At 42.2% G+C, this 16,567-nt stretch overlaps 1 protein-coding gene across 8 annotated transcripts in view; it reads left to right on the top strand.

The window, feature by feature from the left end:
* AQP9 (aquaporin 9) overlaps nucleotides 1-16,567 on the top strand; it is a 69,120-nt gene that overhangs the window by 50,272 nt on the left and 2,281 nt on the right. For 7 of the 8 annotated variants that reach the window (XM_055278377.2, XM_055278376.2, XM_055278374.2 and 4 more), the window contains 3 exons: nucleotides 5,735-5,872; nucleotides 7,569-7,687; nucleotides 11,772-11,989. In XM_055278377.2, the coding sequence (XP_055134352.1) occupies nucleotides 5,735-5,872; nucleotides 7,569-7,687; nucleotides 11,772-11,989 (475 nt within the window). The remainder of the gene's footprint in view (nucleotides 1-5,734; nucleotides 5,873-7,568; nucleotides 7,688-11,771; nucleotides 11,990-16,567) is intronic. The other variant, XM_055278379.2, reaches the window with a different exon arrangement.

Genomic DNA, 16,567 nt, shown 5'->3' with positions numbered 1-16,567 from the left:
AACCAATTTATACTGGGCATAAATATGAATGGGATCCCATTTTGTGGTCACTGACTAGTGAGGTCAGCAGATATTTGTCTTTTAAATATAAAACATAACCTTATTGTAAAGAAGTTACAGCATCCTGCTCCCCTGGGAATGTTCCAGTCAAATCCAGTCAGTCAGAGGTCATAATACCCTAATTATGTAGCATCCTGCACAAAGCATTTAGGCTGTCTAATGGCAATTGCTCTGATGTAGTATTTTATGACTAAAATAAACTTATTGAAAAAGCAAATAGACTTGATTTCACAACAAAATATAGGGTTATCTTGATCACAGGATTGTGTATGGGTGGCACGGAGGAGAGGATTTGCATAGAACAGAACATTGAAGGGGTTCCCTCTGCTCAACTAAGACTTTCATCTTGTGCCCTGTGGGCTCCAGCTGTGCCCGCGGGCCCTTTATATGAATAATCTGATTGTCCCAGCAACCTTGGCAAAGCCAAGAGTTGAGCGCAGGACTCTCTGACTCTAGTTCTCATGTTCTTTCCAATACACTGCTCTGCCTTGTCCTTGTGATAAGCCAGGGTGACCACTCATCTCTGCGGGGAGAAATTTCTAGCAGCCACTTGGCCTCTAACCAGAGGCATCAGGGTGCCGCTTGTCCACCTCTCTTTTTTTTTTTTTTTTTTTTTCTTGAGACGGAGTCTCGCTCTGTCGCCCAGGCTGGAGTGCAGTGGCACAATCTTGGATCATTGCAACCTCTGCCTCCCAGGTTCAAGCGATTCTCCCGCCTCAGCCTCCCAAGTAGCTGGGACTACAGGCGTGTGCCACCATGCCCAGCTAATTTTTGTATTTTTAGTACAGACAGGGTTTCACCATGCTGGCCAGGATTATCTTGATTTCTTGACCTCGTGATCCACTCGCCTTGGCCTCCCAAGGTGCTGAGATTACAAGCGTGAGCCACCATGCCTGGCCTATTTCTTCAGCTTTTATATTGAATACCTACTAAGTGCCTTGCATCATGTGAGGTCCAAGATAAATAATGGTTCCAGCCTCAGGATGCTTAGGAGGAGCTAACAAACAGAAACCTACTTATGGGAAATTTTATTTTGGAAGATGAAATTGTTTTGTTTTTGTTTTTTTTAACTTCTCAAATATATTTTATTCTTTTTTTATTATACTTGAAGTTTTAGGGTACATGTGCACAACGTGCAGGTTTGTTACATATGTATATATGTGCCATGCTGGTGTGCTGCACCCATTAACTCGTCATTTAACATTAGATATATCTCCTAATGCTATCCCACCGCCCCCCACCAACCCCATAACAGGCCCCGGTGTGTGATGTTCCCCTTCCTGTGTCCATGTGTTCTCGTTATTCAATTCCCACCTATGAGGACGTGTAGTGTTTGTTTTTTTGTCCTTGTGATAGTTTGCTGAGAATGATGGTTTCCAGCTTCTTCCATGTCCCTACAAAGGACATGAACTCATCATTTTTTATGGCTGCATAGTATTCCATGGTGTATATGTGCCACATTTTCTTAATCCACTCTATCATTGTTGGACATTTGGGTTGGTTCCAAGTCTTTGCTATTGTCAATAGTGCCGCAATAAACATACGTGTGCACGTGTCTTTATAGCAGCATGTTTTATAATCCTTTGGCTACACACCCAGTAATGGGATGGCTGGGTCAAATGGTATTTCTGGTTCTAGATCCCTGAGGATATCCAGGAACTGAACTCAGCTCTGCACCAAGCAGACCTAATAGACATCTACAGAACTCTCCACCCCAAATCAACAGAATACACATTCTTCTCAGCACCACACCACGCCTATTCCAAAATTGATGACATAGTTGGAAGTAAAACACTCCTCAGAAAATGTAAAAGAACAGAAATTATAACAAACTGTCTCTCAGACCACAGTGCAATCAAACTAGAACTCAGGATTAAGAAACTCACTCAAAACCGCTCAACTACATGGAAACTGAACAACCTGTTCCTGAATGACTACTGGGTACATAATGAAATGAAGGCAGAAATAAAGATGTTTTTTGAAACCAACGAGAACAAAGACACAACATACCAGAATCTCTGGGACACATTCAAAGCAGTGTGTAGAGGGAAATTTATAGCACTAAATGCCCACAAGAGAAAGCAGGAAAGATCCAAAATTGACACCCTAACATCACAATTAAAAGAACTAGAGAAGCAAGAGCAAATACATTCAAAAGCTAGTAGAAGGCAAGAAATAACTAAGATCAGAGCAGAACTAAAGGAAATAGACACACAAAAAAACCTTCAAAAAATGAATGAATCCAGGAGCTGGTTTTTTGAAAAGATCAACAAAATTGACAGACTGCTAGCAAGACTAATAAAGAGGAAAAGAGAAAAGAATCAAATAGACGCAATAAAAAATGATGAAGGGGATATCACCACCGATCCCACAGAAATACAAACTACCATCAGAGAATACTATAAACACCTCTACGCAAATAAACTAGAAAATCTAGAAGAAATGGATAAATTCCTCAACACATACACCCTCCCAAGACTAAACCAGGAAAAAGTTGAATCCCTGAATAGACCAATAACAAGTTCTGAAATTGAGGCAATAATTAATAGCTTGCCAACCAGAAAAAGTCCAGGACCAGATGGATTTACAGCCGAATTCTACCAGAGGTATAAGGAGGAGCTGGTACCATTCCTTCTGAAACTATTCCAATCAATAGAAAAAGAGGGAATCCTCCCTAACTCATTTTATGAGGCCAGCACCATCCTGATACCAAAGCCTGGCAGAGACACAACAAAAAAAGAGAATTTTAGACCAATATCCCTGATGAACATTGATACAAAAATCCTCAATAAAATACTGGCAAACCGAATCCAGCAGCACATCAAAAAGCTTATCCAACATGATCAAGTGGGCTTCATCCCTGAGATGCAAGGCTGGTTCAACATATGCAAATCAATAAATGTAATCCAGCGTATAAATAGAACCAATGACAAAAACCACATGATTATCTCAATAGATGCAGAAAAGGCCTTTGACAAAATTCAACAACTCTTCATGCTAAAAACTCTCAATAAATTAGGTATTGATGGGACGTATCTCAAAATAATAAGAGCTATCTATGACAAACCCACAGCCAATATCATACTGAATGGGCAAAAACTGGAAGCATTTCCTTTGAAAACTGGCACAAGAGAGGGATGCCCTGTCTCACTACTCCTATTCAACATAATGTTGGAAGTTCTGGCCAGGGCAATCAGGCAGGAGAAGGAAATAAAGGGTATTCAATTAGGAAAAGAGGAAGTCAAATTTTCCCTTTTTGCAGATGACATGATTGTACATCTAGAAAACCCCATCGTCTCAGCCAAAAATCTCCTTAAGCTGATAGGCAACTTCAGCAAAGTCTCAGGATACAAAATCAATGTGCAAAAATCACAAGCATTCTTATACACCAATAACAGACAAACGGAGAGCCAAATCATGAGTGAACTCCCATTCACAATTGCTTCAAAGAGAATAAAATACCTAGGAAATTGTTAAACAAAGAAATCTCCCATTGGTAGACTAAACTCAAGGGAGTTGGATTGGAGGTGATCCCTTAGAGCCTCCTTGTTCTTTTTTTTTTTTTTTTTTTTTGGTCGCCCAGGCTGGAGCACAATCTCTGCTCACTGCAACTTCCACCTCCTGGGTTCAAGCAATTCTCCTGCCTCAGTCTCCTGAGTAGCCAGGATCACAGGTGCCAGCCAACACGCCTAGCTAATTTTTTTTTTTTTTTTCGAGATGGAGTTTGGCTCTTGTTGCCCAGGGTGGAGTACAGTGGCGCCATCTTGGCTCACTGCAACCTCCACCTCCTGGGTTCAAGCAATTCTCCCACCTCAGCCTCCTGAGTAGCTGGGAATACAGGTGCCTGCCACCACACCCAGCTAATTTTTTCTATTTTTAGTAGAGACGGGGTTTCACCATGTTGGGCAGGCTGGTATCGAACTCCTGACCTTGTGATCCACCCACCTCAACCTCCCAAAGTGCTGGTATTATAGGCATGAGCCACTGCGCCTAGCCCCCCATCCCTTTTCCTTTCACAATGGCTACCACGAGGCAGCTGGAGGCAGCTACTCTGCAGCAAGCCTCTGGGAGAAGAGGAACTTCCCACTGCCCTGTGTGCCCCCTCCTCCCTCTTAACCCCTGTTTCTAGCCTTCCCTGGTAAGGTGTACTGCTAGTCTCCAGAATTGTGGCTCTCCTGGTTTTGAAAGAAACACACAACAGTTGAAGTGTTTATAAGGCTTTAGGAAATCATCTGTGCTTCAATACACTGGCATTTTCTTGCTCATTGTAGCCACTGAGTGGCAGGGGCAGGTGAAGAAAGGCCTCTTGTGGCTTAGCCAGCAGCCAGAATCTCCCCACCCACTGCAAGTCCACTTTTCCCTGGAGACTTGGAAAAGGATTGCTTTCTCCACAGGGAGTGGTAGAGGCTTCTGGAGACAAGTGCACCTATTGGTTCTGTGCAGGATAATCATCATCATCATCATCATCATCACCACCATCGTCTCTCCTTTGTTTACAACAAAGTCCACAGCCTGAAAGTTCACATCTCAATGTGGTGTATCTGATTCCCCCTCCACACAAAATGTCATCTGTATTCCTCAAATGAACATCTGTTTTCACTAGTAAGTGAGCCTATATGCTCAGACAATTCTTTAAAATTCTTTATTTGTTTTTCTGCCCACAAAAGCAGAGAAGCCTTTATAAACACGGTGAAGATGGGCTGGAAGTGGTATAGCAGAGAACATAGGCTCTAGAATTCAGATAAACCTGAATGTGAATCCTGGTTCTTCCACTTACTGACCATGTAGCCTTAAGAAACTTACTTTCCGTCCATGCCTCAGTTTTCTCATCTGTTAACTGGAGTAGTACCCATCTTATTGGGTTCTTAAGAGGATCAAATGCACCTACTACCCCTACAATGGTGTCCGGCAAGTATTTGATAAATGCTGCTATTGTTGTTACTAGCAAAGCCAGCTGGGGATGTTAGAGACCAACCACAGAGCAAACTCTCTGTTTGATTTTATGACTGGATGCAAGTCAAGGAAGCTGATTTCTCTAGCTGGAGCTTGGGCTGGGCTCAGGAAAGGGTTGCTACATTTCTGTGTAGGAGAGAAATGCATTGTTTATGCAGAGGAACTGAGAACAAGCCACTCAAACACTGTGACCACCTCAAAATCAACTATGCCCCCACCCTCAGCAACCCACAGTCATTTTCCTTTAAAGATACATCTCTTTTGAGCTTGTTTTTATATCCTCTGGGCATGGCTGGAGGAATTGCTAGATATAGATTTAACTCTTATACGTATATTGGATAAGCATATTGACTTTTAAAAGATATCGAAGTTAATAGCTGCATCAGTCTGTTTGGGGTGATTGCTTTATAGATAGAGGGATTCAACCCTATTTAAAAAAGAGCCACTTGAGCACATCAAGTTTCTTTTTATACCTGACTCTCTTTTCATCAAGATAAACATTCTAAACAGTTATCAAGGAGATGCCATGAAAATGATCAGTCCTCCCTCTCTCCCCGCTCAGATACACACTCTCTCTCTCATGTGCATACACACTCCTCTTTCTCCTCACAGGCAGTAGTTCTGTACCTAGAAGACTGAATTCCACCTGAGGTCTCTAGATGGTTTTCTGTATATTCTTCTTCCTAACCTGCCCTCTCACTTCTCCAATCTTCCCTTGCAGGTGGTCACATCAACCCAGCTGTGTCTTTTGCAATGTGTCTCTTTGGACGGATGAAATGGTTCAAACTGCCATTTTATGTGGGAGCCCAGTTCTTGGGAGCCTTTGTGGGGGCTGCAACCCTCTTTGGCATTTACTATGGTGAGTAAAGTCCCTGAGTCCTAAGGTTAGGAAGAGCTGGGCATAATTTGAAAGTCAGAATTACTTGGTAGGCACAGGTGAGAAAAAGCAAGAACGGGAAGCGTTCTACAAGTGACAGCAAGTTCTAAATTTGAGAAAATGAGGCCATATTACCATTCCAGCAAATTCATGAATCCTCTTAATGAAAATGGTCATATCTTAAATGGGGAGCAGAACTTAAAGGAAGCCTGTCTTTGTGCCAAGCCAGCACTACAACATAAACATCCATGCAACAAGAAATAGGCCAGTGGCTTCCCCACTGCTGTCTCTGATTTGGCTGGGAAAGGAGGTGTTTTCTGGTGGCAAAGGTGTGACAAGTAAGTATTGAGAGAAGGACTCTGGGAAGATGTCTTTGAAGGAAGAGACACAGCAGAGATGTGGTCTGGGTAGGAGCCTCATTGCCCTTCTGTCAAACAGCCAGGGCTTCCACTCTGCAACAGTCCTTGGGAAAAACACAGTACTGGTGATAGAAGACCAGACTTTAGTTCTAGCTGTTAAGTAAATACCTGTGCAACTTAAATAAGTCATCTGATCTGACTAGCCTCAGTTTCCTCCTCTGGAAAATGAGGGAATTGAATTAGATGACTCTCGAGGCCTTTCAAACTAAAACACCTTGGTGTTCCCATGAAATCAACTGTTAAAGCAGCTCCTTCCTTCTAACCCAAGGTAAGTCTTAATACATTATGACTCCCAAACTGAAGACCTTAGGAAGTGGAATTTACGAACCAGGCCTTAGAGAAATGGGTCATGGATGGCTGGGTGTGTGGTGGCTCATGCCTGTAATCCCAAAACTTTGGGAGGCAGAAGCGGCACGATCGTTTGAGCCCAGTAGTTCAAGACCAGCCTGGGCAACATAGGGATACCTTGTCTCTTCAAAAAATAAAATAAAAATAATCCAGGTGTGGTAACTCACATCTGTAGTCCCAGCTACTCAGGAGGCTGAAGGGAGAGGATTGTTTGAGCCCAGATCAAGGCTGCAGTGAGCCAGTATCATGCCATTGCTCTCCAGCCTGGGCAGCAGAGCAAGACCCTGTCTCCAAAAAAAGAAAAAAAAAAGAAACAGGTTATGGAAAGGGACTTTTCCCCATAGAGTGTCTCTCTGAGAATTAGAGTCTAAAAGGGCTAAAAGGGAATTCAAGAACACACAGGAAATTCAGAGCCCGCTGCTGTGGCAAGAATGGCCTGGGGTCAGTGCTAGCTGTGGCAGTGGCTGCCATACCCCTGGCTCTAAGGGCATCTTCAGTATACTGCAATATCCTCAAATTCTGGAGTGGTATTAGGGGTTACTGAGAGCCCTCTGGGAATTACAAAGTATTCCTAGAGCAAGACAAAGCCCCACTTTGGCTTTCAGTTGACCTCGAAAAGTCCAAGAATTCCCCCAAAAGAGAATTCATTCCCAGGACCCTATCGAAGAAGAATTTGTCCAAGTTTGGAGTGGGCCATTCAGAGAGGCCAAGGGCCTTCCTCCTTTGACCCTCCATCCTGGGATTCACCTGGGCATCTCTAAAACTATCATTCCTCGGAAGTAGAGAGAGATAAATGACATGGCTATGCCAAGCTCAACCTGAGTGACTGGTTGTTTAGCACAAGGCTTGGCACAGGCCTCCTTCAACTCTTCCCAGAGAACACTAATGTGCCAGAGCTTTCTCTTTCATAGATGGACTTATGTCCTTTGCTGATGGAAAACTGCTGATCGTGGGAGAAAATGCAACAGCACACATTTTTGCAACATACCCAGCTCCGTATCTATCTCTGGCGAATGCATTTGCAGATCAAGTAAGTGTAGATTCAACAAAGACTTAACTTTGGTGAAAAATATGCTCTCATAAGGGGAATGCTTTGGAGAACTAGAGACCAATCAGAAAGGAGAGATTGTATTTCCAAAGGCAGAGGTTGCTGGGCATAACCCAACCTTTCTTGATAATCGTTTTACCTTTGCAGAAAGCTGATACCACCAGAACAGTTTTCTCCTTCCACTTTAATACATACACTTGTTTCACATTAGCTGAGATCCAGAAAAGAGTGAATGACTAAACATTTCAATCCCTGTAGACACAAATGGAGTTCACTTCACTATTGACTCTTTTGAACAAGTGGTCTAAGTGTGGAGGCCACAAAAGAAGACATTTCTATTTCAAATCAAAGACTGTGAAGGGTGGTAGTTGAGCCTAGGGGATCATCCATCCTCTCTGTCTCACCATGTGCATAGGTTTATTTATTTAAACTCTCAAGGTGGCTAGAAGTATCTCTGCTTATTGATATTTAAACAAGCTTCTGGCACCCAAGCATACTGTGGTGTAACCAATAGCACACCTATTTGGTCAGCTTATGGCAGGACTAACAATGTCAACTCAAAAGACTCTTCTTCCCTTACTGTGTCCCAAGAAGGCTGCTGGTTATCTTGGTCAGGGCAGTGGAAGGAAGGCTATATTTTTCAGTATCTCTAAGTTCTTCTTCTATGATCAGGACTTATACAGTGGAGCAGATCAGAATGGGCATGTGTATAAAATGGATCTTCCAGTTCATCAGCTATGCCCACCTCCATTCAATGTATGGATGAAAAACTATGCCCTTATGTCCTCAGCTTTTTTACTTTCCACTTTCATCAATAAATCAAACAGGCAACAAGTGTTCATCAAAAACTCACTATGTGCTTGGCCCTGTGTCTGGAGCTTGAAAGACTGACAAGTAAATGTGAGTTGTAAAGATCCAAGATGCAGAGTCTGAATGCTTGAATTAAAATAGCTGTTCTGCCTCCAACTTCCTGCGTGGCTTCAGCAAAGTACTGAATTTTTTGGGTCGCAAGTTTTTCACTTGTAAAATGGGGATAATATGAGCCTTCATGAAGTTACTTATGAGGATAAAAAGAATAAGATGAGAAAAATGCCTTGTAAACAGTATCTGCCCAGAAATTTTGAATCTAGTTGAAGAGCATTGAACAAGGAAACAATGCAAAATAAGATATAATTAGACAGGGCTGGGCACGGTGGTTCACATCTTACTCCCTGCATTTTGGGAGGCCAAGGTGGACAGGTCACTTAAGCCCAGGAGTTCACTACCAGCCTGGGCAACATGGCAAAACCCTGCCTCTACCAAAAATACAAAAATTAGCCATGCGTGGTGGTGCTTGCGTGTAGTCCCAGCAACTTGGGAGGCTGAGGTGGGAGGATAGCTTGCACCCAGGAGTTGGAGGCTTCAGTGAGCTATGATCACACCACCACACTTCAGCCTGGGCAAAAAAGAAGAAAATTAGATAGGAAACTGGAGTATTGGGACCATATTATAATAGAAATTTGAAGCAGAGAGCATAGAAGAGCCAGAACAATTTTGGTTATTTCGGTGTTTTTCTCTAAGCTTTTTTTTTTTTTTTTTTTTTTGAGACTGAGCCTGTTGCCCCAGGCTGGAGTGCAGTGGCGTGATCTCAGCTCACTGCAACCTCCACCTCCCAGGTTCAAGCAATTCTCCTGCCTCAGCCTTTGGAGTAGCTAGGATTACCAGCGTGAGCCACCACTCCTGGCTAATTTTTGTATTTTTAGTAGAGACAGGGTTTCACCATGTTGGCCAGACTGGTCTCGAACTCCTGACCTCATAATCCACCTGCCTCAGCCTTCCAAAGCTGTATCTTGATCAATGCTGACCTGCATACCATATCCTGAGCTTCCTTCATTGTGTCCTCATCTCAGAGTGAGTTGGCAATTTCTCTAAGGTCATGGTTTCTAAGCCCATTATTGTGTATATAGTCAAGTAGAAAAAGCGAATATTAGAAAACCCTGAGGCTGTAACCATCAGCAAACTCTGAAGCCTCTCTGTATTCTTAGGCTTTGGAGAGAGTTCCAAAAATTGCCAATTATCAGTCAGCCAACACCCAACAGAGCTCTTGGCCATCATGACCATATTTTGGGGTCACCTTATTTCAAGATTACTAAGTTGTTTAGCTCTAAATACTGTTCAAGCGTATTCCTTGGTTTAGTTAATTATCAATCACTTATTCACCCAATAACTATTTACTGGGCACCTACTTAGCCAAGTACACCTCTATGCTCTTCCTTCTTCAAAGAGTTCAGAGTCTGAGGCTCAATCTAACAAGTAAACAGATACTCTTTTGCAGAGTGACAAGGACAGTGATAGAAGTCAAGTCAGAATGTCATGGAAGCCCAGAGGTGGGAGCTTTTACTCTGCAAGAGAGAGCTGGAGAAGGCTTTCCAGAGAAGAGTGCTCTTAGGGGAACATGTGCCTTTTAATATTAATTAAAAATTATTTTAACATTATTATTTTGGAAAGCAGATGAAATGATAATGAACTTAAACTTTAAAATCAGTTGCCTGATTCCCATCCTGATTCTTCTGCTTACAAGTTTGACATTGGACAAGTGTCTTAACCTTGTTCTACCTGAGTTTTCTTATCTATAAACTGAGAATAATAAGAGGATTTACCTCACAGCATTACTGTGAAGTTTTAATGAGATAAAGCATATGAAGTACCTGGCACATAATAAATGTTCAATAAATAATAGCTATCATTTAACTGTTAAAGTAAAACAGTAGTTTGGAAAATTAATAACAGAAACCAGCTATAATTGGCCAATTCAAATACCTATTATCAGTTTTGTTTATTGTCTTAAAATTTTTCTTTTATGTGTGTTTTTAAGTAGAGTCAACCCTACATATCCGTGGATTCTGCATCCATGGATTCAACCAACCATAGATCAAAAATATTTTTAAATTGCATTTGTATTGGACATGTACAGACTTTTTTCTTGTCATTATTCCCCAAACAATACTGTATTCACATTATATCAGGTATTATAATAATCTAGAGATTATTTAAAGTATACAGGAGGATATGCATAGGTCATATACAAATAATACACAATTTTATATCGGGGACTTGAACATCCAAGGATTTTTGGTATTTGCAGGAAGTCCTGGAACCAATCCCCCACAGATACCGAGGGACAGCTGTATAAAACACAAAACAAAACACAAACACAAACCAAAAAATACAATTTTTTTTCACTTAATGTCATAAGTATTTTTAAATATTACTACATAGCTTCTATGTTTATAGTTTTTAATGGCTATACAGTAGACTAAAAAAAGAGTAAAAGCTTCCAGTTTTTTGGTACTAGAAATTTTGCTAAAGTGGACATTTTAAAATGACTTTTCCACATTTTAGATTATTTCCATTGTGTAATTCTCAAATATCCAGCAGCATCAAATTGTATAAATAAATTTATGTTTTTGAATGCATATTGCTAAATTATTGCTGAATTTCCTTTTAAAAGCGTAGTGCTTGTTTAGATCTATTAGAAAAGCCTGAAATAACGGGTATCCTTTTCCTAACATTTGATATTGTTTGGATTTATTTTATTACAAATGAGTTTTTACCACTGCTTTCCTAATTCTGTTTTCCTTTTTTGAATTTTCTGTTCATTTCCTTTGCACACTCATCTATTGATATCTCACATTGCTTTTCTCACCAATTTGAACAAGCCTTTCATTTATTTTTCCAGCCTGCAGCTTGCTGTTCTACTTAGCTGAGTAGTAGCTTAGCAGGATAGTGTGGTATTAAGATAACAGTCTCTGGAGCCAAACTCTCTGGATCCAAACCTGACTGCCACCTACTAAGTGTGTAGGGTAACCAAGCTGTAAATGAGAATTATATTAGCTTCTCCTCTAGAATTGCTGTGGAAAGAAGAGAGACTGGTACAATTATTCACCCAGCACATGCCAGTTATTACTAGGCATATAAGTAAAGTAGTAATATTGTAATATTGTAAAATAGTAAGAAGGGATGATTTTGAGAAATGCAAGTGAGCAGAATGCAGGCTAAAGCCCTGGCTCAACTTCTCCCTCTCCAGGTGGTGGCCACCACGATACTCCTCATAATCGTCTTTGCCATTTTTGACTCCAGAAACTTGGGAGCCCCCAGAGGCCTAGAGCCCATTGTCATTGGCCTCCTGATTATTGTCATTGCTTCCTCCTTGGGACTGAACAGTGGCTGTGCCATGAACCCAGCTCGAGACCTGAGTCCCAGACTTTTCACTGCCTTGGCAGGCTGGGGGTTTGAAGTCTTCAGGTAAGTAACAGTGGTGGGGAGGAGAGAGACAGAGTCACGCTGCGCCTCACCAGCGGGGCGGGGCTTTGACATGGAGATCCAGGGAAGTTCAGACGACAGCGCCAATGTTAACTGCACACTCTGGTCATAAGCGTGGGACATTTCACTGGTATTTTGTGGCATGACGTGTGTGTGTGTGAAAGAGACAGACAGACAGACAGAGAAAGAGAGCGGCTCTAGGTAAATTCCATAGAGATAAAACTGTCCCACATAATTATAATCCCTCAACTGCTATATGATTTTATGTGAACATTTTAGCTGTATAACTTGTCTGCAGATTCACTTTGTGACAAAGTTGGACTAGAATTTGCATCCTCTGATGCCACTACAGGGCTCTTCCTCATGAACCACGCAACCTATGCTGCATTTATTCCACAGATATTTGTTGGGAGTTATCTATGCTTTAGTCACTGTGCTAAGCAAGGAAATTTCAAATCAGCGAAAGCACTTACCTTGAGCAATATAATAAGCGCTCTGGCAACCCCTAAAAGTGCTGCGGGAACACAGATAACAAGTGAGTAACTGCCAGGGAAGCTGGGAAAGACATGACTGCAAATGTGAGAGCTGACTTGGTTCTGGAGATATGAGTAAGAACTTCCTGACAGGACAGACATAAGATGGAGCCTCTGCCCCAGAAATGGCAAGACTCCATGCTTTCTACTTCAGAATGTGCTGAGGAAATATGCCAACTGTTGGTACCTATCTTCTAGGACAAACTTTGCCCCTTCACTACTTCCTGGTTTCCCTGCATGCAGTCACAGAGGCGCATCCTCATCCACCCACGGCAACTCCTTATGGGGAAGGAGCTCACTTTGGTTCATCAGGAAACAGGGCTCCACCATGGAGAAAAGTAGGAAAAATATGTGTGAGCAAATTCTAGTTTAATATTTCCTGTGAGAACAAGGACGTGAGTGTTCCAAATGATGACCTAGACATAGAGTCATCGGAGTTTGGCCTGCCTTTCACCAGGGTGAAAAAGAAGTTAAAATAACTGGTACCATTGAGATCACCACCACAGATAGCACTCAGAGCGTCTAGAGTGTAAGTGCCACGAGTACCTTGACAGCCTTTTCCCCTGGTATATCCACAGTGCCTAGAACAGGGTGTGGCTCATAGAAAGGCTCAATAAAAAGGTATTGAATAAAAGAATGAATGAATTCTATGTGCCAGACTCTTCCTAGGAGTTGAAGGATGCAAAGCAACTCAGTCAACATTCCCTGTCCTCAAGAAATTGACAATGCAATAAATTTCCTAGAACAGCAGTTCTCAACCAGAGGTGGGCAACTGTTCCCCAGGGCATTTTTGGTTGTCACGGCTGGACTTGAGGGAAGGGGATGCTACTGGCATCTAATGGGTAGATGCCAGGAATGCTGCTAAGCATCCTACAATGCACGCAGCACACCTCCCACAACAAAGAATTATTCAGTCCAAAATGTTAATAGGGTTGTGGTTGAGAAATTCTGTCCTAGAATCATCAAAACTAGAACATGAAAATGTCCCCAACTAGGATGGATCTCTTGTATCCTTCCAATGGAGCATCAAAAACGTATGTCCTAAGGATCTCCTTATTCCCAGAGCCCAGAATTAGCCCATGAGTTTCCCTTAATTCTACCTTCCAGAGTCTCAGTCTTGGAGACCATGCTCTTCTCCCACCCCCTTTGAGCCCTCCTTGGTGATTCATTCAAAAGTTAAAGAGACATGGTGGTTCCAAAACAGATGGAGTTCTTGCCCAGTGTCTCTTTGCTCTGTTAAGTATATGTTAGGAGAACCCATGTGGAGGAGAATGCTGGAATCACCTAATGTCCCATGTCCTTAGCTAGCATCAGGATCTTTTCCCTTCCATGGACTCATTTATTCATTCATGCAGCTACTTGATATCTTACTCAAGGCTCTCCACTAAAGATGATAAGACCTAGTTTCTGTCCTTCACTGTTGTGTTTATATTCTACTTAAGAGGTTATTCCAGAAGCTCTTACACAAGGTTGAAGAGGTCAAGTGCCATTAAAGAGATTTGACTAATTAACTCCAGGAGTTTAGAGGTCTACAGCTCCAAATTTAAGAATTATGGGAGTGGAAGTGGGAGCATTTATAGTATTTGGATATGCTTAAACAGGCAACAGAGGGGATATCTCAGGCAGAGAGAACCGTTATTCAAAGACACAATCTTAAAATCACAAGTGATCTAGTCTAGCTGGAAGGGTGCAGAAAGAAAGTTGGAAAGGGCCGTTGTCAGATCATAGAGGACCTGGACTCCCAGAATGAGAATTTTGGTTTTTTTTCTGCTCCCTGTTTTGTAGGTTACAGGGAGTAGCAAAGTATTTGGGGCAGAAGTTTGGCAGGTTTAGAATGTCAATTTAGCAAAATTAATCTGGCATCATCCTATAAGACTGATTGAAAAAAGGAGAGAGTGGGGAAGTAGAAACCCATTAGGAAAGAGCAGGGTTGGCTGGTAATCCTCAGCCAAAAATTTCTCCCCAAAACCTTTGAGGGACAACAGGCTTACAAAGTGTTCTTAGAGTGTCTCATTTCCTCAGAGTTCTATATTCAAGGGAAATCCCTCAGTAGATATCCTAGCTTGGACCTACACTTAAGGTCTTAGAAAAAAAACAAGGCTACCTTGTTCCCAGGTCCCCACGTATCCCTGAATGGCAAGCAGTGGAATGATGGCAGGGACAGCGAGATGCCAGAGGGTCTGATGAGGGCAAGAGTCAACAGACCCTGGCTGACTCTTGGTTTTTCCTTTAAATGTTAAGATGTTTCCCATCAAAGTTCTCTCCACTTATTCACATTAAGATGTTAATGACTTAATCAGTGAAAGCTCTCAGGAGTATTATTAAATTTTTCAATTAGTTGACCCAAAGTATTGAATCCCTAAATATGGTCCTTTGGACAGTTAACATAGACATGTTCCTGTCATCTCCCAAATCACAGGGTGCAAGTGATCACTATTTGTGTGCATATAGGACTAGGCTAGGCAGGTAACCACATCTGAGCACCTCCATTTGTGACTTGTGAACCTGATACAACATGTCCAGTCTCATAAAAGAAAAAGCATCCAGCCAGTGAAGAGGACATGTACCCTGGCTGATATCTTGGACCTTCATCTGCTAAATGACAGGAAGAGATTTGACATAAAGGGAAATGATGGATCCAACAGGTAGCTTATACTCCCTTCATGTTTTGACCTCTAGAGAAGACTTCAAGTCTTTACAGCCAAATGGGAGATGCAGCCACCCTCCATGTGCCTCCCCTAGAAAAATCCATCTGGATTTGGGGCCTGGGGAAGGGCACTGTGAGAGCGGCCAAGTGCAGCATCCTCGCTGCCTTGTGGTAAGAGTGACATCTGGTGGCTGCCATGCTCAGGCTCAGTGCTCTTCCATCAACCCTGCATGGGCAATGCAGGACTTCGGAGACCACTTAGGTGCCCCAGGTGGAAGGAACCATGCAGATGGAGGAAATGGAGCTCACGGTGGGGAACGGGGGGTTTGATTTGCTCAAAGACCTTCTGGATAATCTTGAGATTAGACCTAGTCTCCTGGATTCTAGGACAGGGTTCTCGTTTCCTGCTTATTTCCTTTATCGTTCTTTCTAATCAAAGTTTGAGATATACAAAAGGCCACATGGAACATATGTATAGTTATTAAGCATAATGATGAAAAGAACAGCTATGGATCCTTCTAGAATCCAACTAGAACACTGAAATTCTCACATGCCTCTGGGTACTCCTCTTGTCTCCCACCTCCTCTGCATTTATCTTGAAGTTTTGTGTTTACCATTCCCCTGCTTTTTAAAAATACTTTTATCTTAAATGTATATATCCTTAAACAATATACTGTATACTTGTTTGCTTTCCTGATCCTTTCTAAGAAATTACTTACATGGGCCGGGCGCGGTGGCTCACGCTTGTAATCCCAGCACTTTGGGAGGCCGAGGCGGGCGGATCATGAGGTCAGGAGATCGAGACCACGGTGAAACCCCGTCTCTACTAAAAATACAAAAAAAATTAGCCGGGCGTGGTGGCGGGCGCCTGTAGTCCCAGCTACTCGGAGAGGCTGAGGCAGGAGAATGGCATGAACCCGGGAGGCAGAGCTTGCAGTGAGCCGAGATTGCGCCACTGCACTCCAGCCTGGGCGACAGAGCGAGGCTCCGTCTCAAAAAAAAAAAAAAAAAAAAAAAGAAATTACTTACATGAATTTTCTCTCTCCAAAGAAGATGGTGACAACTCACAAAGATACCTGCTTTTCCCCAGAACTATAGCTTTCCTGTAATGTACTGACATTGAGGATTTCTGGAAGAAAGAGAGTCATGAGGGTAGCCTCAAGCTATGACCTTAAAAAAGAAGTACTGATTTAAATTGTATTTAGAAGGCAATTCACACGTCCACCTTAGATTTTTTAAAAATTCATTCATTGATTGAAAAACGTTTCCTGATTGATTAGTTTGATTGTCCTCATACACTAATGATGCCCAGGAATCTCTCTACATTCTACTTGTAATCCACAGGCATCATTATTTCAGGATGAGGGAAAGGCAATTCTG

Source organism: Symphalangus syndactylus, chromosome 5 (assembly GCF_028878055.3).
Source record: "Symphalangus syndactylus isolate Jambi chromosome 5, NHGRI_mSymSyn1-v2.1_pri, whole genome shotgun sequence".
Lineage (NCBI taxonomy): Eukaryota > Metazoa > Chordata > Mammalia > Primates > Hylobatidae > Symphalangus > Symphalangus syndactylus.
This window is presented reverse-complemented; position numbering and strand designations above follow the sequence as displayed.